This window comes from Seriola lalandi, unplaced genomic scaffold (genome assembly GCF_002814215.2).
Source record: "Seriola lalandi dorsalis isolate HSWRI2012SDOR001 ecotype SW California unplaced genomic scaffold, Sedor1 jcf7180002049756, whole genome shotgun sequence".
NCBI classification, from domain to species: domain Eukaryota; kingdom Metazoa; phylum Chordata; class Actinopteri; order Carangiformes; family Carangidae; genus Seriola; species Seriola lalandi.
The window spans coordinates 4,542-30,206 of record NW_019520309.1 but is presented as its reverse complement, the minus strand read 5'-3'; the positions used below and the strand labels follow the sequence as shown (position 1 = coordinate 30,206).

The following is a 25,665-nucleotide window of genomic DNA, read 5'->3' as shown; positions in this document are numbered from 1 at the left end:
GGGGGGGGGGGTTTGAAAACCTGTCAGTGATGCTGGAGAAAGGAGGAGAGAGGGGGGATGTAGTCAGTTATGAAAAGGCCTCTCTACATTGGGGTGAATACTGTGTTTTCAGCCAGTAGCCTATGAGACATAATGCGAATTATTATTGCAGTACGTGGCTGACTTAATCAAAACAGGAGCGAGGCTGATTGGGTGATGGGTCGGGTACCATATTTGCATGCAGTGATGAAAATATTTGGGGGGGGGGGGGGTGTTTCGATCTCGGGCCTCACATCGATGGCATTTAAAAACAGCATATACTGTATGAATAGCAGCCTAAAACCGTCGGTCAGTGCGAGATATTCTGTCTATAAATAGCCTCCGCTTGGCACTGGAGATTATTTAGCCCATTAAACACTGCTGGCATCTTTATTTTTCTCAATCTGAATATGCCTTCTTCCCCCAAGATCTGGCAGAGTGCTGTGTTTGTGTAATGTGTGCAGTCATTGTATTGTGGTGTATTGTTTTGATAAGAGCTGTTGGCACCGGGGCTGGTGGAAAAGGCCCCGTGTTAGGTTCCTATTTATATGCAGTGTCTGTCTGGACATCTGTCTAGGGAAAGATGAAAGAATAGCACTGCACAGGAATTGTGCATCAGGATTTGAGACACTAGTCATGTTTGTGGTACATGTTTAGTGCCAGAGAAGGTCGTTTAGATTTAACATTTAGCCTCTGTTTTGCAGGTGCAATAACCTGCATTATGATCAACAATTAGCTTCATCTCTCTTTGTTTCATGTGCTAAAACTCATGCAGGACTGATTATATCTATTGGAATCCAGTTTACCAGTTTTCCTTTATTTGCTACAGATTGGACCATTCACACTCTGATATAATATAAAGGCAGTTTCATATGCTGAACACATCCTCACTTACCTTTCAGTCTGCGTTGCAACTTTTTGTAAGCAAGAAAATGAGAAGTATTAAAAATGTTAATTGAGGTGAGGCCTATATACTGATTTTACAAACACATAAACATCATGTTTTTGTGTCTTATATTTTTTGTGAAATGTTTACCTTATTTTTAAAATATTTATTAAGTCAATTATTCAATATACTTTGAAATGTATGTATGCAACGTTTACAATATCACCTTATGAATGAACATATTTTTGGATTTGTTTGAGGGACGCGGGATAAAACAGATATTTTAAGAGGCGCACCGACGTATAAAACATATGTTATAGGTTAATTATTTACAGGTATGGTTTCAGTAACAATATCCATGTTTAAGACAAATGAAAGGATTATTTTTTAGTATTTTTAATGGGATACTTTCATTGTTTTTCCTCTTCACACTAATTGGAGATTGTAATGTGTTTTTCATTGTTGAGAATGTGTAAAATGTGTTTTACATAGGCTAATATCTGTGAATGGAGCCTTGAAGTGTTTGGAGTTACATGTATATACATGAAACCTGCTAATGTTACTCCAGCATCCTAAAATACTGTTTTGTTTACACAGGCTTAGAAAAGATAGACTAAGTCATTTATATATTGCCTATGTGCTTCACTATGAGAAGCATGAGCTGGACACCTTCTGATTGTTTCAAGGTGTCATTGTTCCTCTCTCTCGTCGTCTGTTGTTAGTAATGAAGTGTTTAACGTGTTCTGGCTACAGTATTTAAATGAAACCTTTAGATAATACCTGAAGGGTATTTAACCACCCTGCCCTGCCCCTTTTCTTTTCTACAGATGGTTCACTTCCCACAATCGACCACGTTGAGGTACAAATATCAAATGTCCCGATCCCTCCCTCTCTCACCTGAGTAGTAAACCTTCCTGATTTGAGTAATTCTTTTCCAGTTTCCAATCCTTCCCCAGTTAGCGCTCCTTTTTACCTAAATGAAAACTCCAGCCACCCCTCCCCTGCTTCTTAACTGTGTTTCCTGAGTGGAATGCCATTTCTGATATTCCCCCTTCTCCCCATGCTTTTTTCCTTACTGGAATGGTATATTCTCCCACTTTCAAACTTTAATTCCAGTCTCTATTTTCTTTTACTGAGTCAGACAATGTTTTTGATCTTGAACTTAGTTTCTTTTCCTGCTTTTTTTACCCCCCAAATCCCTGATGCAAGCTGTCCATTGGGGTTCTCCACTGTGTCCCAAACCTGCCGCTAAGAAAACGCTCCAATGGTTTCCCTTTAAACAAAACACCTCTGTAACAAGATTTTTACACTTTTCTGATTCGTTGAAGTTTCTCTTTTTCCTCTCACTGACTCAAACCTAACAGTGTGCCCCCCCCCACCCACCTTATAGAACCACAAATACCCTGACTTTCTGTGTTAAATCCTTTCCTCCCTTGTATTTTCTTCCTGTCTTCCTCTCAGTTTCTCAGTCCAGGGCTGCATCCCTCTCTCCTCCACCCTACGTCGTCATCCTCATCTCTTGCTCGGGGCTCGTCTCTTTTGTTCTGCTGCTCCTCACCTGCCTGTGCTGTAAGAGAGGAGGAGTGGGATTCAATGTAAGTCTTCAACATGTAAGAGATTTATTCATCTCTCTCTGCTTTCTTTCTTTGTTTTGTCACACCTTTTGTGCACCCCTGTATGGTTTTTAGCTAGACTTGATGAACTGCAGGAGGATTTGGTATGGAAATGGAAACAGGAGTCAATGATTCCAACCTAATGAAGTAGAAATGGTCAATAATCATCTCTCAGTCTAATCTTGACTAAGCCTCCATCCTTTGACCTGACAGTGTTGTTGTTTTGTTAGCAGACAGGCTGTCATTAGCTCAGAGTGGCTGCTCTTTCATTGTCTGCGCTTGATACTCACTGCTAAATTCAACCTTATTATTAAGTGAAAGAGGACGGTTTATTTTCTATTTTTAATTATACCAGTATTGTGATCTGTCTGTGCTGTTGTTGCTCAACCAGGAGTTTGACAATGCAGATGGGGAGGAGTGCTCTGGAGGCTCCAGTCCCATCCAAGAGGACAGCCTGTCATCATGTCCCTCCCTCCCCGAGGTCTACACCTTACCAGTCCGAGACAGGCCCAACTGCCCCGCCCTGCAGGACGGAGCAGGTAACAGCCTCAAACAACTCTCCTATTCTCCAGCTCTCATTTGAGCATAGCTTCGGTTTCATTTTGAGGGGTTTTAATCTGTGCTCAGCTGTGTCGCCTGAATCACTGATGTGGATCCATTAAAGGTCTCAAACTGAGTGTAGAACCAGTAGCACTGGCCTCACTCAATGTCACTGAAGTGGAAACTATGATCTGAGAAAATTCTGCATCATTGCTTTGTATGAGCAGACCATGGTTGACATTTTGGCTGACTTGCAGTGATAGAGTGAGAGGTTTGTGCCCAGTCAATTAAGTGCTTATTTCAGTCATTCGTTTTTCAAACAAAAACACTTTCATTTGATGGTTCCAGCTTCTCAAATTTGAGAATGTGCTGCTTTCCTTGTCCTTTCCTTGTCACTGTGGTAAATCAAAAACCTTGAGGTTTTGAACTGTTGGTCAAACAAAACAAGATATTTAATGATGTTACCTTGAGTTCTAATAAATTGTGATGGTCATTTTTCACTGTTTTCTGTTTTGTCATAGACTTAACAATTTATCAATTAATTGAGGAAATAAGTGGTAGATGAATCGATTATAACAATAGATTTTTGTCTTAGGAAGGGTTTTTTGTTTTTGAATATTTTTTTGTTGACGGTGCAAAAACGTGTGCTAGTTTGTTTTTAAGTGTTGACTATGAGCTGTACTGTAAATACTGTTTTTTCCTGAGTGTCTTCGTTTTAAAGATGTTTTTAGCCCCTGTTGTGAGATATTATATAATAAAAGAACATCACATGCCGACATCTGCATGACCCTGATCTTTTTATATTTCTCTTATTCTTTGCAGACTCCAAGTCTCAGTGCTTCAAAAGACACACTTTGAACTACCTTCAGGAGATAGGAAATGGCTGGTTTGGAAAGGTAGGTAGACAATCTCACGATCGGATGTCGTACGCCTTGTGAGTTCATGTAAAATATGAACCATATCATACTGTAGATATCCTTTTTTGTGTGCTCTGATTTGTTACATTTAAAAACGGCGACCGACCAGATCACAAGTACTAAGTCGAAATAGTTCTTTTATTGCCCGTCTCCTTCTCCTGAGTACTCTTCCATGTTATTGTCCATTGATCTCTCCTAGGTGATCCTGGCTGAAGTGCTGTGTGACTGCAGCTCGTCTCAGGCCGTGGTGAAGGAGCTGCGTGTCAGTGCCAGCCCTCTGGAGCAGAGGAAGTTCTTGGCGGAGTCAGAGCCGTACAGGTGGGAGAAACTGCTGAAACTTGGTTAGCCATTTTGGGGGCTTAAAATGAGTTTACGTAACAGCAACCACTGTGCCCCAAGTGACAATCATGGAATAATGGTAACTCTAATATAACATTAGTGCAAGTAAAGCATCATCAGCAATATATAAACAATTAGGAAATGGTTTATTACGTGCTATGATGTAGCTGTAAGTAGGATATAGGTAACTTTAATGAAAAGGTCTCAGACACATGGTGATACCAGATCAAATAACATCGACAAAATCCCTGAGTGGATTAAATCTTGGAGAAGGTACATTTTATTTTCTGTGAATTTATCTTTTCATTTGTAAGAGAAGGATAAGCTGCGCCTTCTTTAAAAAAAATTACACAGTCTCACTTTAATTATAGATAAAAAAAAACAAACAATATATAGTTTGAATTATGCCTGATTGGAATCAGGACAGACAACTAACCACATACAAAAATGAAATAGTGTTTTGTTGTGTGTTATTTGTTTATTTACGTTGGTAATCTTCCTGCAGGTAGATGGTAATAAAACTTGCTCTTGATGGGGACTGAACCAACATATTTAATGCGTTTGACTCAGAATCTGAGCAGCATTTTGGATGTCCTCCTCGCTCCCTTACACACACGAACACGAATATACACCCACAAGGAAACACTTTCGCATCCATGCAAACAACAGTCTGTCTATCTATCTATTTATCTATCTATCTAGTATCCATGTGTTAGCTGTGCTTTAATTTATCTGTTCATCTATCTGATTTCTCTCTTCCTTCAGGAGCCTTAAACATCCCAACATCCTTCAGTGTTTGGGGCAGTGCAGTGAGAGCATCCCTTTCCTTCTGGTTATGGAGTTCTGTCAGCTGGTAAATACAAATCATCCATTTTAATATGATATAATAACATACTTTATATAAGGGATAAAGTGATACGGATGTTAGACAAAATAACATGCTAAAAAAAGTTAAAAGTAACTATCATCATTTCAAACACTGCATAAGAGGTGGGTCATATTAAACTAAACACCATTAATACTTAATTTAATCCTTCATTATTTTGTTTTGTTCTAGGTTCTTGACATTGCAAATTCGTGCAAAATGATATGGCATCTTTGGAGTTCTGTTAATGCTTTTATCACTAACAAATGCTGTTAAACAGCATGCAAGCTATTGCGTTATGTCTTTGTAGCAAGTTATTTTTCATGGGATCGTTACATTATTAATGCCTTGTTTTAATGTCAGTAGCGCTGTTTATTATGGCTGCAGGAATAATGAATTATTAGAACTATAGATGTTCCAGAGTCTCTGAAATCTGTTTTGCATCTGTACAATCGGTTTGTTTTCCTTCCCTCCGCTGGCCTAATCACTGACTGATTAAGAAAACCATATGAGTGGACTCTCAGGCCAAACAAAGACACAAGCAGATCAATTACAGCAACACAGCGAGAGAAGCCAAACAACACTGGAGTCCTCATAGACTGCTATTACCCTTTTTGATAAAGTCCTATTGTCCTTTCCTCACGGATATTTTTCAGCCTTTTATATAGTCCTCATTTTATTTCCTTGCCCTTCCTGAAGCACACATGACTAATACAAAGGCTGCCAGCTCATTACCAATCCCCCTGCTGCTTTTGAGGCTCTGTGATGGAAAACACCTAAAAAGGGATGTATTTACTGCAGAAGTCACAAATATTGTCTTTGGCTGTACGGTGTTGCTGCAGGTTTTATCTCTGTAGTAGAAGAAGGGCACAAACACTTGGCACACATGCTTATTGCCCATCTGTCATTAATTCATCCTTTACTTAAGTCCACATACATTTCAGCTGCTGCATTATTGTCATGATGTACAACTAGGGTGACCTGAAGAGGTATCTGCGAGCCCAGCGCAAGTCCGATGGCATGACTCCAGACTTGCCAACCCGGGATTTGTTGACTCTTCAGAGAATGGCTTTTGAGATCACCTCGGGCCTGCTGCATCTCCATGAAAACAACTACATCCACAGGTCAGTCATGACTTCACCTCCATGCATTTATCATAAACCAAAGTGTTTGAACAAGATTGCATGTCTCGGATAGATAGAGACACGGTGTGTTTCTATGATCGAAGTGGCTGATTTTTAGTGGTTGTGTTCTCTTCTCTGCAGTGATTTGGCTTTAAGAAACTGCCTGCTGACCTCAGACCTCACTGTTAGGATAGGTGACTACGGCCTTTCACACAACCATTATAAGGTATGTGGATGCCTAAACCATAAGGAGTGTGTCTCGTCTTTATTGTCTTAGTCTGAAATAATTAAATATATATAATTCTCCTATGTTTTTGTGCAGGAGGACTATTACCTAACTCCAGACAAGCTATGGATCCCACTACGCTGGATTGCTCCTGAGCTGCTGGAGGAATACAGAGGATCTCTTATTGTTACTGACCAAACCAAGACCAGCAATGTGTGGTATGTTTTAAAGCTATTGCAGCTGTTAATATATGGTGCTCCTGAATAATCAGCGTCAACAAGCCAGGGTGGTTAAGGCCAGTTCATGTAGACTATGATCATGCTTGTTTACCTGGTGTCTGTTATAGTATATAGTAGTATATTGATCTTTATGCCTGTCTCCATCGGTCTCATAACAACAGTTTTCTTATTCAACTTTTAATCCAACAACAGACCATGTCTATTTAGTTAGGTTGAGTAAAAAATAAGTAACACTTTGATTGTTGATGTCTCAGTGGAAAAGAGAAAAGCATAAATCTCTCAATGCCCATGTAGGGGAAGTTATTGTAAGGATGAAATGTTCTGAACATTGAATATATTGAAACTGTGCAAGTGCATTGTGAAAATAATATAAAATGCTCTTTGTGAAGTCTCAGTTAGAGCTTGGATTTGGCCCAGAATTTCTAAATCTTTAACTCTTTTGAATCTTAATTTGAAGCGGAAGGAAACTAAAGAGACGCAGGCAGCTGTTTTAAAAATGTTTTCTCCAACAACTCATACTACAGATACTTAAGCCAACCTCTGAAGATCAGTGTAACCTGTAGTAACCTCAATTTTGGTGAAGCAGAATCTGGAAGTCCATCAGTCTGTCAGCAGTCTTAGTGCTATAACCGGGCCTAGTAATACCAGAGGGAGTGACGAAGGAACGAAAGCCCAAACAGGACTGATCCCTCAGGCTCTGAAATTACAAACTCCACTTTAATGTTGAGTGAACCAACAAGAAAACATTCTGGGAACAAAATATACAAGTAGAAGAAGAGCACTCTTTGCTCTCACAGAGGAAATGGTGGCTTTACTTTCTCATCCCTTCCCCAAACATGTTTTTTTCTTCTCTAATAATAACATAACAGAACTTTTCACTTGTTTTTTCTAATTATGCCTTGTCTGCTTGGAAATCAGAGCTCTGTATAAATAAGGTGTTGCTCTAAAAGCATTACATAACAAACTAAAAATTAACAATCTGTGAAGATTAGTCTCTCACCATCCCTCAATCTTTTTCTCTTTCAGGTCCATGGGGGTGGTGATATGGGAGCTGTTTGAGTTTGGCTCTCAGCCCCACAGACACCTGAGTGACGAAGAGGTGCTGACCTTCGTCATTAGGGAGCGACAGATCACACTGGCTCAGCCCAGGCTCAAACTCTCCCATGCAGACTACTGGTCAGTGTACTTATCCACTCATTGCATTGTGAAACAGAAATGATAATTATTTTATGGGAAGTAATAATGCCCTAATTGTGTCTCCCTAAACTAACCCCCTCTCTTTTTATCTCTTGTCTGCAGGTATGAGATCATGCAGTCCTGCTGGCTACCTCCGTCTCAACGCCCTTCTGTAGCCGAGATATTCCTCCTCCTCTCCTCTCTCCTGGCCGCTGAGCGAGGAATGGCGAGGGGGAGTGTCGGGGAAGAAGACGAGGAGGACGAGGAGTATGAGGAGGGCAGAGGAAGGAGAGGGGAGAGCGAGGAGTCATTTGAAAGACGCTGGGACTTACTCCGTCCACCTGCCTTCCAGACTGCAGCAAACGAGCGGCAAAGGGAGAGAGAGTACGTCAGGGAAGACAGAGACAACTCCTACCCCCTGCTGGACCCGGTGGGGAACTGTATCACCCCGTCTTCGTCTGAACTGGATGACATCCTGACTGTCACTGAAACTAGCAAAGGCTTGAACTTTGAGTATTTCTGGGAGAAGGCTCATGCCAGACGAGGCTACAAACCTCTTCCTCCTCCTCAGCCAATCCCGACTGTGAATAATAACCACAGGCAGTCTTTAGACACTCCCACTGTGGTCCCGGTTATAAGCGCTCGCAGCCCCTCCCTCGCCAGCGAGTACTACATCAGGTTAGAGGAGCACACTCCCCAGGACAAGTCACCAACTCTCAAAGGAAAGCCACAGTCTTCTTTCCGTTCTGACTCGATTTGCCCTGGAGACATGGAGCTAGTGGAGATTCGCAGTGGGATGCTCGGAAAAGAGCGAGTCCCTTATTGTTCCTCTGACAAGTGCAGCAAGGGCCTCCAGACCGTCAGATCCAGTGAGGTTCAGCTCAAGGTTCCTAACACAGGTGTGGCAGAGTTCAGAGACACTTCGAGCAGAGTGACTGACTTCTCTGTAGTCGATTTAGGGGATGACGATGAGGAGGAGAAGAATAAGAGCTGTGAGGCAGATAAAAAATCATCAACAAGTTCTCAAGCCCCAGTCCTCCCTCCCAAACCTCGCTCTATGTCCATGTCATCAGCCAACCACCTCCACTCGCGCCCCCTCCCCGCCCCTCCGCTCGGATATAGAGGACTGCCTCACTACACCATCAGTGGAAAAATCGAAACAGACCCCCATCACATGAGCAGCTGCCCACCTTCTACCTTTGATCACTTGGGGCTGCATCGCTCCAGACAGACTCTACCCCCATCCCCGTCCCTCTCCCCTTCCCTTCCCCCATCGAGCCATCCAATTTACCCCCAGCCTCCTCAAATGTGTCCTCCACCTCTCCCTCCGCACTCCAAACCACAAAGAAGCTGCCCTAGCTACAACACAGCTGACACTTACTCAAGATACAGCAAGCCGCAGATGCAGAAATCCAGCAGAGACCCACTATCCTGTGACCTGTCTGATAGAGAGAGTGTCACCAGACATGCAGCACCATTGCACAACTCCAAGGAGAATTCTCATTCACGTGCAAAAAACTTTGACTCCCCTGTTCGTCGAGAAAACCCCTTGCGCCCGATTTATCGCAATCTACCCCGCTCTCAGCCCACAAACCCCCAGGTTGAACGGCAGTCTTCGTCCAGCCCCACTTACTCAGACGAGGACGACTCTCCCTTCATGTCTCCTGAGAGACCGAGCGGTGGGACTACTGTGACACACTCCAGCCTGTCTGAAGATGCAGATCCATCTTCCACAGAGCTATTCTTCAGAGGAATGAAAAGGACTCAGTCACGCCTCGACACCATCCTGCCTGCCATATGGAAGGAAGATGCTGAACTTCAGGCAGAACGTGTGGCCGCAGCAAAAAAATCCCCCATGCATTTGTTTCTGACAGAGATATCTACTGTGACAGAGTCCAGTGAGTCCAAGACGGAAGTCTCATGGGAGGGAGAGAAGGAGGAGAAAAGAGATGGAGAGAGATGGGGGAACTTTGTGCTGCCCAACAGAGGGATGCGCCGCTCCCGGTCACTGATCACAGAGCTGGGCTCAGCAGGCCAGTCATGGGGGCCAGAGAAACCTATCAACAGGACAGGAGCTGAGGAAGACTGCACAGTTACTAAGGAAACATTTCAGAGGGAGCTTTTCCTCACAGAGATCGACACAGGAAGGATGGACACGGATGTGGAGGGAGGATCAGAAAGTGACCCAGTAAAATACCTCTATCCTGCAGGGTCCAGATTGCGGCCCTACGTCTGCGCTCCGGGCTTTCCCTCATACACTGAGGCAGAGGAGGCTTATTCAAAGGGTATACGGAGGTCGCGTTCTCTCCTCTCTGAGATCACCATCGGGAAGCAGGAATCTGAAATACAGCAGACTGAGAAGGAGCCACGGAGAACAGAAATGACTAGGGAGGAGTTCCTGAAAGAGATCCAGTCAGCAGAGACCTTTTTGACTGAAATCATATCAAGACAAAACGCTGCAGCAAACAGGAAGGAAGCAGAGTCTGCTTATTCCCCTACTCCACTATCACCTGAGTATGAGTCCATATGCATTGACCCGAACTCCGCTCAGACCATCCGATTTCAGTCAGAGAGCTCCGTACGAGCATCCAGCAAAGGCAAAGATGATACACATACTGAGGCCATCTACGCCCAAGTGACCAAGCGTGCTAAAAAGAGTGAGATAAAGGTTTCCATGAGACCTGAGATCCCAATCCTTCACATAGGGTCAAACAAACAAAATCTGAAACTGGACAGCCAAGGAAACAATGCTGACCACTGCCAGTCTGGTGAGTTTGTGTTTTCAGAAATCATGCCCAAGAATGGTTTACTGCACAACCAAACACTTGCATGTCAGAAAGAGGACGAGGAGTACGTGGATGGTCCTGCCTTACCTGCCAGAGGAGAGCCAACAGATCTTTCAAAGGAATCTCCTATTGAATCTTCTGAGACTGTTAAAGAATCCAACACTGTGATACTGCGTGAGAACAAATCGCTTTTTACAAACGCAACAGATGCTAAAAAGGCTGCTGTTATAGGGAATGGTGAGATAATGAAAGAAGACCTACAGGCCACCAGTCCTGAGAAAGGAGATCACATATGTGGAAAGACTGATACCACATCATATGAACCCGAGAAAGAAAAGAACCAAATTTCTCCAGCGGACTCTGAAAACATCACAGCAGCTGATTCGGAGAAGTCTAAAAATTTGGGTTCTCAAAATGACAATGAAAGTTTTGCAGAGACGAAAAGAGAAAATTTACTTCAGCACAGTGACACTGGTCCAGAAAAATACTGTCACGTTGCCCAAAAGGCAGCCACTCCTGCCGCCACTCCAACCACTCCAGACTGGGACCCGTCCTCTGATGTCTCACTCGTCACCCCCACTGACTCGCTCCTGTCACCTTTGACTTCCAGCTCAGCCGACTGCCTCACACCTAGTGACTCATGGACAGGAGGAGGAGGAGTGGGAAGCGGCGGGTGGCGAGCTCTGGGAAATGAAACACCACATCGGGACTCTGCCTATTTCTCAGACAGTGACTGGGAGGGGGACGGGATGAACAGGAGGAGCAGTGATGGACTTATTACCTCTAGGCCGAGCAGCGTTCGAGGAGGGGATCGGGGAATACTGACAGGGATTGAGGAAAAAACTGAGGAGGAGGGAGAGCTGGGGGAGAAGAGCCCTTTAAAAAATAGTATACAGATGTCAGATAAAAAAATTGGAGAAATTGGAGAAACTGTCATGATGTGCGAAGCAGAGGGTGTAACATATCAAAATGCTTCTGAAAATGACATCTCTCATTTAGGTGATGACAAAGATATTCTAAGCAAAGGGCTGGAGTCAACACAGAGAGACGATTCGGGCATCTTCCACAACGAAAGTAAAAAGTCCACACTGCTGAGCGATGATCCCCAGGCCAAAGACTGTGTTGACTTGATTGATAAGGTGTTCTCTGCATTAGATGATGAGCCACTGAAAGGGCTTCCACACAGCGGTGGATACTCGATAGACAACCACTACACAGATGGCATCATCTCTCAGATAACAGATTGCAGATACCAGGAGTCTGCAGATAATGACTTAAATCTACATTCCAAGAACTTTGATGACGCAAATATTTTGATCAAGGCTGTATCTGACACTGAGTCAAAAGACTGCGTGCTAAAACCAAGCGTTACAGATTACACAAGTGTTAAAGAGACAGATATCAATCTCTCTGCACTGACTTCCCTCAAATGTGAAAATGACACTGTAGAAACAGCGGCACCATCCAAAGTTACCAACGGAGTGTCCAGATTATCGAAACTGTACGGCATTCAAACCAGTAATGCCACACTCGTAGATGAAACGCCGTCAGTAGTCGAGCCAAGTGATGATGGGCAGTCCGTCAATGATAAAGTGAGTGGTCTGACGAGTTCCTCTTGGGCTCAGGGGGGTGTTGAAGAGCCTGAGAGACATGAGGACAGGTCTGGTCTAGACCACAATGAGCTGGGCCTGAGAAACCTCTGCTGTTCAGACAGCAGTGAGGACAGTAAGATCACAACAGAGACAGAGAACCAGCTGGCTGCTGCAGAGATGAGTAACGCCATGAAGGAAAAGTCACCCCTGAGAGGAGCAGCAAGGGGGATGGACTCTGGTAACAATGTGGATAAAGACTCCTGCGAGGGGCTGGATGTGAAAACTAAAGAGTTATGGAGCGCTCTGGAAGAAGATGAAGAAAGACCAGGATCTGGTGTGGTTAGAGGAGAGTTTGACTGCCACCGTTTTTCACAATCAAGAGACTTGCGCCTGTGGCCTGATGAAAATGACCAGTGGGCCTCTCCAGAGAAGAGGTGCCAAGACATTGACCTCAGATCTGAATTTTTCTCTGGGTTCAGTAACAAGGCCTGGGAGGTGGGCGAGAGGCTTGTAGTGGGTCAGGAGTTTTGGGAGACTGAAGAAAACGACGAACTTGCTGCAAGTGAACCTCACCCTGCCGTCCTGGAGGGTTGTGAAGAAACATGGAACAATGAAACACAAGGACTAACTGCAAATCTCAGCATGAAGGAAAAGTGGGACGGTAAAGACACTGATAACCAACAGGCTGCTCAAGTGTCACACATACAACAGGAGGAAAACATTGAGAATCTAGGAGAAGTTCAGTGTTTTAACAAAGACGGGAAAAGACAAATCACAGATATTGAAGTGGAGAATATAGAAATCCCAGAGCGAGAGACCTTGGATGAAGGAGAGAGGCAGATTTCATCATGCACTGAGACAGCCAGGGACGGGGAAGCTCGGCTAGACTCCACAGAGACAGAGGAGAATCAAAATTTTAACAGATGGCCTCAGAATCACCTCTGCAAGATCCAAAAGGAGGAGCAGACATCAGCTGAACATGGTGACAAAGAAACGGGCTCCGATTTAGAAAACTGCATCAGTCACAAAAATGATGCAAATATATCCATTTGCATCACCGAAGCTCCTCATGTGAACTTTTCAGACCTGGAAAATGTCGAATCAGGCTTAGATTCAGAGGCTGAGCGGAGGCCATGGCTTTCTGGGCAATACATAGAAGAAAGAATTAGCATTATGAACGTAGAGGAAGATTACAGAGACATGTCTCTTCCATCAAATCCAATCTCTTGTCCCAGTGACCTTGATGTACAGGAGGAAATAGATCCACAGGTAGACAATTTCAGCTCAGTAGATTTTCCAAGCCCTCCACCGAGCATAGACCTTGATCTGCAAGATGATAAACTGGAGAGTTTAGACGACTCTTTTCCTAGTCCGCCGCTATCTGTTATTGAGGCAGAGGAGTCAAGTCACATCAATCTAGATGACTTTATTACTAGCCCTGAGACGGAGCTGTATATTTCCTCGGCTCACAACACAGATGTCTCGGAGCCACCCCAGCAAGAATCGCCACCTGCTACAACTCAGAGTAAAGGGATCTCAGCCAATCTGAACCTCCCCTCTGTGCATATAACGCTGTATGATGAGAGCAACCTCACGTCCAACAGTGAAAGTCAGGACGAACTTAGTAACCTGTCCCAGAAAACATCATCTGCCACCCCATCTTCACCCCAAGCTCCCCTCAACAGTCTCCCAGAATTATTGATTTCTGAGTGGAAAGATTTAGATGAGGAGCCCCTGGAGGATTTTGAAAAACTGGAGCAACTGTGCTGCATATCTGGAGATGAGGAGGACACTCTGGGTGAGCTTTTCTTGGGGAACCTAGACCTCCTGGAGTCTTTGAAGAAAACACCTGATCAGAGAGGAAGCAGCGCCGGTGAGGGTGATACCGGTAGGGAGGTATGTGGCTCCTCTACTCCTGAGGGGAGCAGGGTGGATGTGAAGGAGGACGGGATCTCTGATAACTCTGATAAACTAGGGGAGTCTGCACCACCCATGATCCTGGATTCCCAAGAAAGACTGTCACCTCAAGAGGAGAGGTATAATATACTGAGGTCATCAGGCCAAACATGTGATGTCAAAGACCAGGGATCTCTCTCGAAGATGACAACGAAGAATGGCCTCATGATGCAGGCGAGCAGTGTTTTCTTTTGGGTAAACAGTGCTTATTATGTTACCTTTCTGACTGTGTTCACCCCTCTTTATTGTTTTGTTTTGTTGCTTCAGGTGTGTGAGGAGAGGCTGCAGTTCTCTCTCAGTGAAAATGTGAAAACAAATGTGCTTTGGGGAGCGACTGTTAAAGACTCCGTAATGCTCCGGCCCTGGGGGGAACAGATCACAGAGAGCAGTGAGCTGGTCACTGTGAAAGAACAGAAAGAGGATGAGAGGTAAGAAGAAGGTTTAAGTTCTGAGATCTGATCTGACTAATGTCAGAGTTTATGTTTAAATGTATGGTTCATCCAAATGACAAAAACAAAACAAAACAAATATATAAATATACATATTTTCTTACTTACCTCCTGTAGTGCTGTAACTTATGGAGCCTTTGAGTCCTGAAAAATTATATTTTTGCATGTACAAGATGATACCTGTTGTGCACCAGATGAAAGACAAAACATCTATGGAGCTTTAGATATTAAACATAAACACAAAAACATCTGCAGAACAAACTGCAAGTTTGCAAGTTTTGATGGGGATTCTTTTGTTCTGTAGAGACGTTGATGTCTGTTTATTATCTAAAGTAAAACGTAGACTGTTTCTGGACAGACAAGACATTTTTGTATTTTTAATGTTATTTTTTTCAGTGCTGTGAGCTATGAAAATGAATTTCCATTCACCTCCATCGTAAAACTTATTTGTTTATTTTTTTTGTACTTTTTGTGAACTGACCTTTTAATGTTCAAGTTTTAACAAAGAAATCTTTGCTTCTTTTGCTGCTGTAGCCTAGAGGATCAGGAACTTGTCCCCAGCATTCAGCCCCACATCGAGTCTGATGAAACTAAAGCTGAGCCGCTCACTGTGATTGAACAACCTGAGGTTACACCTCAGCCCACTGCAAACCAGGCCATGAAAGGTACCTTCATACTGCATGTATTGCTAATATTGCTTTTTATTATATATGGAGATGTCATATGTCTGATGGATGAACATCTATAGTACGTCTCACTTGTTTTTAAGAGTAGTAGAAAGTAGAGTCAATTATTCCTCGTCAAGCTTCTTTTGGTTTTTATTGTGTCAAAGTTTGTTTCTCCATTGATTTGGGCTTCTTCTTACGATAACCTGAGCTCATTCTTTGTCCCAGCCAGAGCCAGTAATTTCCGCAATGCCTAACTACAACCTAAGATTAAGCCAAATTAAGGTCTTACCCCAGTCATGGGTGGCATCATTTTGGGATACTCTATTTGTGGGGGAAACAGACTTGAACAAAAAAGGTTTTAATAATAGAGAAGCAAGAACACTATTTCCATTGAGTTTTTAAAATACAGGACACAGAACAAACAAAAACAATGCAAACAAAGAAAAATTATTTTGGAAAAAGTCAAATAAATACATGCATAATTAAGTAAATATCCTCAATCCAAATAGAAACGGAAATAGAAAGAGAGTTAAAAAATTGTGGATGTCAGTTACACATTTTGCCTAGGAAACAAATTAATAAAGGTAATAGTGATAATACTTGTTATTGATGAAACATGACCGTATTTTACTGAATTTACTTTGTACCTTAGAATGAAAACTGAATGTTTTCTAATTCAAAATAAATATTTACCAATCTAATTTGTAGGACTGATGCTTACTTCCAGTTAGGTGAGATTTAGGACTGTTGTCAGGTTTCCCTCAAGTTTAACATCTCTTCCCTTCTCTCATTTTCGCAGCAAAACTAGCTCGTCTGTCCCTCGCCCTCCCTCCTCTTGCTCTGACTCTCCCCCTCACCCCCACCGGGAAAGGAGGATTTGGGGACGGTGCGATCGGAAATCGGATTGGAAGGCGGAGAGGCCTGTCATCAGGGAGCGACCCTGACGATGAGGAGGAGGATGAGCAGGAGGACGAAAGCTTCCGGAGGGTGATTGTTGTCACAGAAACGGACGTGGACAAACGTGTCGGGCTGAGGAGTCTGCTGAAGTCCCCCAAGGAACCGATGGACAGAGAAAGGGACAGAGGACGAAACGTGTCCTTTTTTGATGATGTCACAATATATCTTTTTGATCAGGTAAGTCTCATATGTTTCCTACATAACTAACAGATTAGATTTTATAAAAGAGGGCCTGACTTTTTTGTTTCATCGTGACAGGAAACTCCAACAAATGAGTTGAGCAATTCAGCACCCACTAGTCCAGCCTCAGTGTCCGTCAAAAGCACCAAGTTGGATTTGCATGGTAAGTTCGTAAACATCTCATGTTCATGATCACATGCAGAATGATGAAGTGACACGATCGGCAATTCGTAACTTTGGTCCAGACTGAAAGATCTCAACAACTACGGATTTCCATCAAATTTTGTAATGACATCCACAGTCCCCAGAATATGAATCCTACCCACTTTGGTGATCTCCTGACTTTTCCTCTACCACCATTATCAGGCCAAAATTTCATTTTGTCAAACACTTTGGTTTATGACCAAATACCTGCACTAATGAGACTGCCATCAGCCTCAGCTATACTTGGTGTTCAGAGGTAATTACCCCATGTTAGCATGCTAACATGCTAAATTAAGATGTGAATATAGTAAACATTGTATCTGCTAAACATCAGCATGTTAACATTGTCACTGTGAGCATTTAGCTTAAAGCTCTGCTGTGCTTGAGTGCAGCGTCACAGAGCCACTTGCATGGCTGTAGATTCTTAGTCTTGTTAGACTGTAAAGATAATGCGCATTAGTCTGAAATATGTTTCCTTCTATACATGTATTATCAGTCAGTCTCCACCTTGAGCTGCAGAGTGACGTAATAAAATCTGACAGCCTCTAACTCATCCCCACTCACTGAAATGGAAAACCCTCAGTTCAACCATCTCTCCAAATATGCAGCCAGAATTAATCTTCTATAATTATCCCCCTCGACTCTGTGACATGTGGCACTGAGCAGGGACATAAATCCTATGATCAACAATGCAAGCCTAAGCTGTGTTTCCCAACACATTTTCATTTGCTCTCTTGACTTCCACTCTCCATCTCATTTCACAGTATAATGAAAGTTTGGACTCAGTATTTCCTTTGGGCTCTGCACATACAGTAATGTAGAAACGCCAAAATTAGATGCTTTCATGATCTTTCGTAGCCTTAAGAGTTGAGACTTCAAAGTCTCAAAAGAAGAGGCTGTGTTCCCTTTGAAAAATTGTTATTTTTAACTGAAAACCATCTTTCTTTGCTTCAGCTTGATTATATTAATAGATATAGATTATTGGTTTATTTTCTGCCGTGTATTTGGTTTGGCACAAATGTCTTATTGTTTGTCCCTGTCATGGATTGATTATGAGACAATGGGCCCCTGAGCACAGACATGTAAAAGGCCCCCAACCCAACATACATAGTAGAACAACTCAGACTGTCAGAGACACAAAACAACATTGTTTGTAGCTTTTGCAATCGAACCAGAACTCTCAGGTTGGTTTAAAAACTGCAGACGAGCTTCAGTTTTTACTGGGGATTTGATTATGATTTAAATTGCTTCACTAATGATATTGTATTTAATGAAAGCTTTGTGACTTTCCAACAAGAATGTTAAAAGAAAACCAATTTAGCCTTGTATAAAATTATTGTTGCTGTTGATGGACAGTTGAAAAAAAAAGATAAAAATTGATTCAGCAGCAGAACCAGATATATTGTCCTTTTGTTCCATGCATTGTTTTGCCTACATTACCCACAATTCAATGCAACTGCCGACAGTTTGTCAGAGATTCAGGTGTGTTATGTTAGTAGTGGTTAATGTAACCTCAAGCAGAGATGAAGAGCGGGCTTCAGAGGTCCAGTAACATCACTTTTTTCTAACTGCCACCCACAGATTTTTTTCATTTTCCATCTTGTAGTCTTCAGACCCAATGGACGCTGACTCAAGTGACATCACTTAACACACCTGCCTCTGGAGCCACAAAAAGTGGAGTTTCCTTTTAACTGTCTCTTGCCCATGGGCCCCTTGACCCTTTGGGCCCCTAGGCCTGTGCCCAGTAGGCCCGTTAAGTAATCAACTCCATGGTCGCAGTGATGAGGCAGTTGTGGAAGTGTTTGATTTTGTTTTTCTCTCCATCAGGGCCGAACATCAAAAGCAAAGAATCAAAAAGGAAAGAGGATTTATCAATCAAACCGAGGTCGCCTGTGGGTGCCAATCCAGTGATGTCATCACGCTTCACTGTCAGCCCTGCTGACGACCCCCACCTGGTGTGACGTTACGTGTCATCATGGGAACCTTTAGAGCTGAACCCTCTTGGACTAGTCAGTGAATTAACCCCGACAACCAGCCATTGACCCAAAGGCTATTTTTTTATTGAATAGGCAACTGAAAGAATGAGACTCCCGTTCTAAAAGCTGGACACATTCCAGGTTTTACCAGCGACAGGATTTTGTATGACAGGGGCTGTTGTGCTCCTGCCTGCCATTGTTTACAGAGTTTATTCATAGCCTTCGGCTACAAGAAGTCTTTGGAAAAGGCAGCATATGCTAGGAGAAGACGAGCCTGGAGCTTTGTAAAATCTGAAACAGATTTGACAGCTATGCAGTGGGAGTCTTGCTGTGTACCAGCTTACCTTCTCTTTTTCTGCTTCATTCTGTTGTATTATTCCCCAGATGTGCGGGGAATGCACTTTCTTTAGTCATTCATCTGTCTATGTAAATGCTTGGATTCCAGTCCTCTCTTTATTAAAGAAGTTGTCCATTGCAGTCAGTTGTTCTTGTAGGCAGCAGTTTGGAACAGAAATTGCTTGACTCCTGTATTTGAGAATACTCATTTACATTTGTACAAATATCATAATACAAGTGTATACAATATCATTTTAGAGCTGTTTACTTTTAGATGTATTCTTAGACTGCACGGAAAATGAAACAAGCTATGTTTCTTAATACTTTTAGTTCTATAAAGCTTTCTCTCACATTATTTATTATATTTATTTATTTATTTTTATTCATTTATGTAAAGCCAGTTTCCATGCAAAATTTTATTTATTTTTATTATTTATTTATTTGTTTAATTATTTTTAATCAATTTATTTATCTGCTTTTGTGCAATTAACATATATAAACTTAGGTATAATTTGTTTGGGACAGAATGCATCTAGGTTATATCTTATCTAAGATCTTCATAACAAATAAATCAAAATATTTTCCCAAACGTCTTAATTGCTAAAAAAGTATTTTGTATAATTTTACTTGTTAATATATGCCAATCTGTATGGAACTATGTCCTGTAATGTTTCATTATTTTCCGATGTCTATGAATTTTTAGCTGTCTTGTCATTCTTTTACCTTGTTTAATGACAGTTAATGTAGCTTAGCATGAAAAATCGAAGCCTTTCATCAGTAAATAACTCCATTTGTTTGTGTATCTGTTAATTTATGCCATTTTCTACTAATAACAGTCCATCATGCAGTCGAGGTCCAACTAGTCCATTTGTTTAGTCTGTTTAAATGTTGGTTTAAAACCTGTATTGTTTAAAGAATGGTTTTCAAGGGATAATGTATAAAACAAGGGGAAATAAAAACTACAAAATGTGAACCTCTTATTGAACTGTTTCATGACAATAAATCGTATTGTTTTGTAATCGTAAAGTGCTGTATTTATGACCAGGGGTGGAGCCAGACATAGTAAACATTCGGGGGTTAGCCCAAACTTCAGTGTATATTCCCCCTGTGGAATATTTTCCACAGTCACAGCTGCTACATGCACTATTTACTGTATCAAGTCACTTGTAAATCATTTGGTGAAAACATGATAGTTGCGTAGGAAAAAAAAATCCTCCAGAGCCTGCGTCATATTTTGAATCTAATTGTTCTCTTTCTCCATCATTCTGAAACCACAACACAACAAATTTTGACAATAACTGATTTTCACCACTGCCACGTACAAAGAAGCACAACCTGTTTGGTGTTAACTATTTTGAATTTACATGACATAGGTGGGGAATGAATTTGGCATAAACAGCATCACTAATCTTTTACACTATGCCAGAGTACAATTCACAGATTTAATGTTTAGATGACAAATCTTCTTTTAAATCCAGACCATAATAATATGTGCTGCTCTAACTAAGCAGACATGGACCCACAAGAAGGCCAAGTGAATGTCTTCACTTCTCTGAACTGAATATTAGGGCAAACGAAGGACATTTACTCAATTAAATTTCTTGAAAGAATATCATCATAGGACAAACAACATGAACATGTACTGTAATATTATCATACAGTGTTTTATTTGATCTGTCTAACCCTGATTACTCTGTTCTCCTTTCCATCTCTTTTGTTCTTCTTTCACTCTCTCAGCTCCACTCGTGTATCCCTGGAAATGTCGTCCACTCAAAGAAAATATAAAACACAGAGTTTTAATATTTCTGATCATGAACTGAAGATGTAAAAATATCAAATGCATATCTTATTCTCTTACATCTGCGCCACCTCTGCTCTCCTTTCCTCCTCTTTTCTTCAGTTGTGTCTTGTCAACACATTTTCATCTCTTGTGGTTGGATGAAGATACATTGCAAATAGCCATATTTCATACCCATCCAACCTGTAAAGAGACAACTGGTGTCATTTGTTTTACTATTGAGATAACTGTAATCATTCAACCAATGAACGCGCCGGGTAACCGGGGCCTTTTCGTTTGTGCAGCGTTTTGACTCCATTTCCCAGAAAGCCGTGCGAAAGTTGTTCGGTATTTAGTCTGCGACAAACTGTACGACACAACAGTATATACACAGACTGAGGACGAAGAAGTCTGTATAACGAGCCGGCTTACATTTGAACAGAAGACACTTAAACTCTCATAAAATATCTTTTGTTTTGTTCCTGTAGTCGACCCTCGAGGTAAGTTAACTTACTTAGAAAGCGCTTTACCAACGTCCAGCCAACGTTTGCTAACGCTAACTAGCTAACATAAGCCAGTGCTTCCAACGTCACAGACACTGTATTTGACAATTACATGTGCAGTTTTCGTTTTTTTCATGATGTATCATCTGTTACATTTGTTAAAGTCGTTTAAGAGGCTTAAAAGGGCCATAATATTCTGAAATTATTAGTGTTAACTCCAACTATTTTTTTTTTAAACTCCCATTTGCATGCACATGAATTAATCCAGAGAAAAAGGTGTCCAAGGCTCCAAAAAGAAAATGATACTGAATTGAAGTAGAGAAAAGTGGGCAGGTGTTTGGAGTTGTGAAGGTGCTACAAGTAAACCAGTGGTTCTCAACCTTTTTTGTTTCGTCAGTGTGTACTTGTGACCCTCACATCGTAGGATATGGCGTTAGTTGTGAGCAGTGCAAACTGCAAACAAAAATAATATCGATTGTTTCATTTAAACGATTTTAGAGGCTCAAAGAGATGAAAGTACCAAGTATCAGTATCACATAAAAGTAAAAAAAAAATCAGATAAAATATAAAAAGTTAAATGTTTTTTCTCACTTTTGCCTTTTGATAATCTTTATATCCATATAACCAAACCTCCTGATCAACCAATGCTGTTAATGTTTGATATTTGATAAAAGGCTAAAATGATGATAAAAAATATTAATCATTTTCTACTTCTTTTGCTCTAAGAATTGCTGCTTTTACTGTTGGTGGAGGTAACTCTGAGTGCTGAAGCTTCGTGACAAAATTACATAGAAAAATATTTTGGACTAAGCACATTGTGCATAATGTGGAATGACAGTGCTTTGATGCTTTTATCTAACTTTGTGATCTGTAACAGCAGATTAGTAATGTGGACTGGACATTGTCTTTTTTTGTCACTGTACTATGTTCAGAAATGTTAGATGTGCAATTTTATTAGTTGATCTTATATTAGTTCAGTCACTTTCTGGTGCTGTTGGCAGATGTCTCTGGCGGACGAGCTCCTGGCTGACCTGGAGGAGGCTGGAGATGAGGGGGAGGATGGTCTGTATCCAGAGGGAGAGGAGGGGGAGAGTGACGGAGAGGCGACTGAGGGAAGGGCAGAGGGAGGGCTGGAAGACATCCCAGAAGAGATGGAGGTGGACTACAGTAAAGCTGAGAGTGTTACGTCCATTGCCAAGCTCCGCAATAGCAAACAGGTGAGTTCTCCCATATAACGGCTTTACACAAGTTGATATTTGCAATAATATGCCAGGTCTGGGCATCCCGGTATAACTATGCTGTGTGTTCAGTTTTCAGAAATCATTGACAAAATTTCAGATTATATTGGAAAACAACGCAAGAACTCAGAGGGTGAGTGTAACCCATTTCCTCTTCAGTAGCACTTTGTCATTCCTTTATTATATAATTACATGTTTTACATTGTAAAGTTGACAATTTGTGTTATGTTTTACAAGTTCCTCACTTAATTCAAGTTTTTTGTGTGTGTGTGTGTGTGTGTGTGTGTATGGTTTTTTTTTTTCTTTTTTTTTTTTAAATGTGATGATTTTTGTGTTTCCTTTTAGTCTCGGGTCCAGTTGAAGCTGACCCAGAATACAGACTGATCGTAGCAGCCAATAACCTCACAGTAGAGATCGACAATGAGCTCAGTGAGTTTGCTGTTCCTGCTTGGTAATACATTTAAAGAGTTAAGGATTTCGTTCTGTTCTGTATAACTTGTCTTTCCGCCTTATTTTCAGATATCATCCACAAGTTTACAAGGGATAAATATTCAAAGAGGTTTCCAGAGCTCGAGTCGCTGGTGCCAGATTCTTTGGATTACATTCGCACAGTCAAGGTGAGACGTGTTATTCAGCTTGTACATGAAAACCCCATTTCCGAATGAGAATAAGAAGCCTATCAGTACTGCTGACAGTGTGTGGGAATTCAATTTTCCTACAATAGTTTCAAATATAAAGGCCCACACCTGCTACACCCTCAAAAGATCATTTATGCAAAGACCATCTTCCTTTTTCTTTTCTTTGGGTAGAACAGGTTGAAAATGTTGTCCTTGTTATCCAGCATCATGTATTCTCGGTTTTGTGTTTCTTAATAAGGAACTGGGGAACAATCTGGAGAAATGCAAGAACAATGAAACGCTTCAGCAAATCCTCACCAACGCCACTATTATGGTTGTCAGTGTCACAGCCTCAACCACACAGGGGTGAGTCCTATGCCACATTACTCCATGTTCAATTAATTCAGCTTCAACATCCTCACTGTCAGAGCGGAGGGACACAGTTGCTGCTTGGCAATACTTTTGATGATTATATAACTCTCTTGACATTTGCAAAGTGTGCACTGAAAGTTTATTTTGTGTGTATTTTCATGGTTGTAGGTCACTGCTAAGTGAGGATGAACTGAAACAATTGGAGGAGGCATGTGACATGGCCCTGGAGCTAAACCAGTCTAAACACAGGATATATGAATATGTAGAGTCCAGAATGTCATTCATTGCCCCAAATCTGTCCATCATTGTTGGAGCGTCAACAGCTGCAAAGATCATGGGTGAGAAATGCCAAAAGATTCACTTTTAATACACTTCCTGCAGCATTGCACACTGAGGTTACAACTGTAGTTGGTGTTCACAATTAAAGATATTTCTGTTATCACTGTCAATCTGTTCTTATTTCCATGCCCTCTTCCTCTCTCTGGTTTCTCTTCTCTCTTCAGGTATTGCTGGGGGCCTCACCAATCTCTCAAAGATGCCGGCATGTAACTTAATGCTGCTGGGAGCTCAGAGGAGAACCCTGTCTGGCTTCAGCAGCACATCACTGCTTCCCCACACTGGCTTCATCTACCACTGTGATGTTGTCCAGACACTACCACCTGTGAGCTATATATGTACTTAAAAAACATACAGTAGATACCCCTGCATTGCAGTGTTTCTGTTATCTAACAGCTTTCTGCCATTTTTGTCTTCAGGACCTCAGGAGGAAAGCAGCTCGTCTGGTGGCTGCAAAATGCACTTTGGCTGCCCGAGTGGACAGTTTCCATGAGAGTTCAGTCGGCAAGGTGACCGCCCAGAAAGAGCACATACATATTAATGCTGAATCTCTGATAAGTAGTGTATAGATACTAACAAGGGCTACAAAATAAATCCACTATACACACACAGATTGAACGTATGTATTTAGATATATACAGTTGTGCTCATAAGTTTACATACCCTGGCAGAATTTCTGATTTCTTCATTTTTCAGAGAATATGAATAACACAAAAACTTCTCTTTCACTCATGGTTAGTGGTTGGGTGAAGCCATTTATTATCAAACAACTGTGTTTGCTGTTTTTAAATCATAATGACAACAGAAACCACCCAAATGACCCTGATCAAAAGTTTACATACCCCAGTTCTTAATACCGTGTATTGCCCCCTTTAACATCAATGACAGCTTGAAGTCTTTTGTGGTAGTTGTGGATGAGGTTCTTTATTTTCTCAGATGGTAAAGCTGCCCACACTCCAGAACTTTCACTTTATTCTGCTGTAGCAAATGACAGGTTGACTTGGCCTTGTATTTTGGATCTTGTCATGTTGGAACATGGTTTTTGTTGGTCTACCTGACCGTGGTTTGGTTTCAACAGAATCCCTAATTTTCCACCTCTTAATTAGAGTTTGAACACTGCTGATTGGCATTCTCAAGTCCTTGGATATCTTTTTATATCCCTTTCCTGTTTTATACAGTTCAACTACCTTTTCCCGCAGATCCTTTGACAATTCTTTTGCTTTCCCCATGACTCAGAATCCAGAAACGTCAGTGCAGCACTGGATGAAAGATGCAAGGGTCTGTCAGGAGCCCAGAAACTCACTGACCCTTTATACACACACACTGATAATAAGCAAATAGATCACAGGTGAGGATGGTTACCTTAAGTAGCCATTCAAACCCGTTTGTGTCAATTTGTGTGCATGTTATCAGGCCAAAATCTCCAGGGTATGTAAACTTTTGATCAGGGTCACTTGGGTAGTTTCTGTTGTCATTATGACTCAAAAAGAGGAAACACAGTTGTTTGACAATAAATGGCTTCACCCAACCACTAACCATGAGGGGAAAAAAAGTTTTTCTCTTATCATTCATATTCACTGAAAAATGGCCAAAAAATCACAAATTCTGCAAGGGTATGTAAACTTATGAGCACAACTGTAAATTATAGAATAATTTATATATCTCCTTACAGACATGCACATGGGAGACACCTATAAATAAAGTCTAACAATAAAGTGCAACCCAACAAAACATCACCTGACACTGTAAATGTTTTTTTTTTTTTTTTTTTTTTT

General features: G+C 41.6%; 2 protein-coding genes across 2 annotated transcripts in view; both read left to right on the top strand.

Annotated features, from left to right (window-relative positions):
* The window catches only part of lmtk3 (lemur tail kinase 3), a 20,263-nt gene extending 243 nt beyond the window's left edge, over positions 1–20,020 (top strand). Inside the window, exons 2-16 of the mRNA XM_023398711.2 lie at positions 2,366–2,499; positions 2,909–3,056; positions 3,880–3,953; positions 4,174–4,292; positions 5,079–5,166; positions 6,154–6,302; positions 6,444–6,528; positions 6,625–6,746; positions 7,794–7,943; positions 8,067–14,451; positions 14,545–14,705; positions 15,261–15,391; positions 16,194–16,528; positions 16,610–16,694; positions 18,563–20,020. Of these exons, the coding sequence (XP_023254479.1) occupies positions 2,366–2,499; positions 2,909–3,056; positions 3,880–3,953; positions 4,174–4,292; positions 5,079–5,166; positions 6,154–6,302; positions 6,444–6,528; positions 6,625–6,746; positions 7,794–7,943; positions 8,067–14,451; positions 14,545–14,705; positions 15,261–15,391; positions 16,194–16,528; positions 16,610–16,694; positions 18,563–18,696 (8,300 nt within the window). The 3' untranslated portion in view covers positions 18,697–20,020. The remainder of the gene's footprint in view (positions 1–2,365; positions 2,500–2,908; positions 3,057–3,879; positions 3,954–4,173; positions 4,293–5,078; positions 5,167–6,153; positions 6,303–6,443; positions 6,529–6,624; positions 6,747–7,793; positions 7,944–8,066; positions 14,452–14,544; positions 14,706–15,260; positions 15,392–16,193; positions 16,529–16,609; positions 16,695–18,562) is intronic.
* Positions 20,021–21,167: 1,147 nt separating this feature from the next.
* The window catches only part of prpf31 (PRP31 pre-mRNA processing factor 31 homolog (yeast)), a 6,278-nt gene continuing 1,780 nt past the window's right edge, over positions 21,168–25,665 (top strand). Inside the window, exons 1-9 of the mRNA XM_023398708.2 lie at positions 21,168–21,324; positions 22,329–22,544; positions 22,638–22,698; positions 22,911–22,994; positions 23,085–23,182; positions 23,442–23,548; positions 23,723–23,892; positions 24,058–24,215; positions 24,310–24,416. Of these exons, the coding sequence (XP_023254476.1) occupies positions 22,329–22,544; positions 22,638–22,698; positions 22,911–22,994; positions 23,085–23,182; positions 23,442–23,548; positions 23,723–23,892; positions 24,058–24,215; positions 24,310–24,416 (1,001 nt within the window). The 5' untranslated portion in view covers positions 21,168–21,324. The remainder of the gene's footprint in view (positions 21,325–22,328; positions 22,545–22,637; positions 22,699–22,910; positions 22,995–23,084; positions 23,183–23,441; positions 23,549–23,722; positions 23,893–24,057; positions 24,216–24,309; positions 24,417–25,665) is intronic.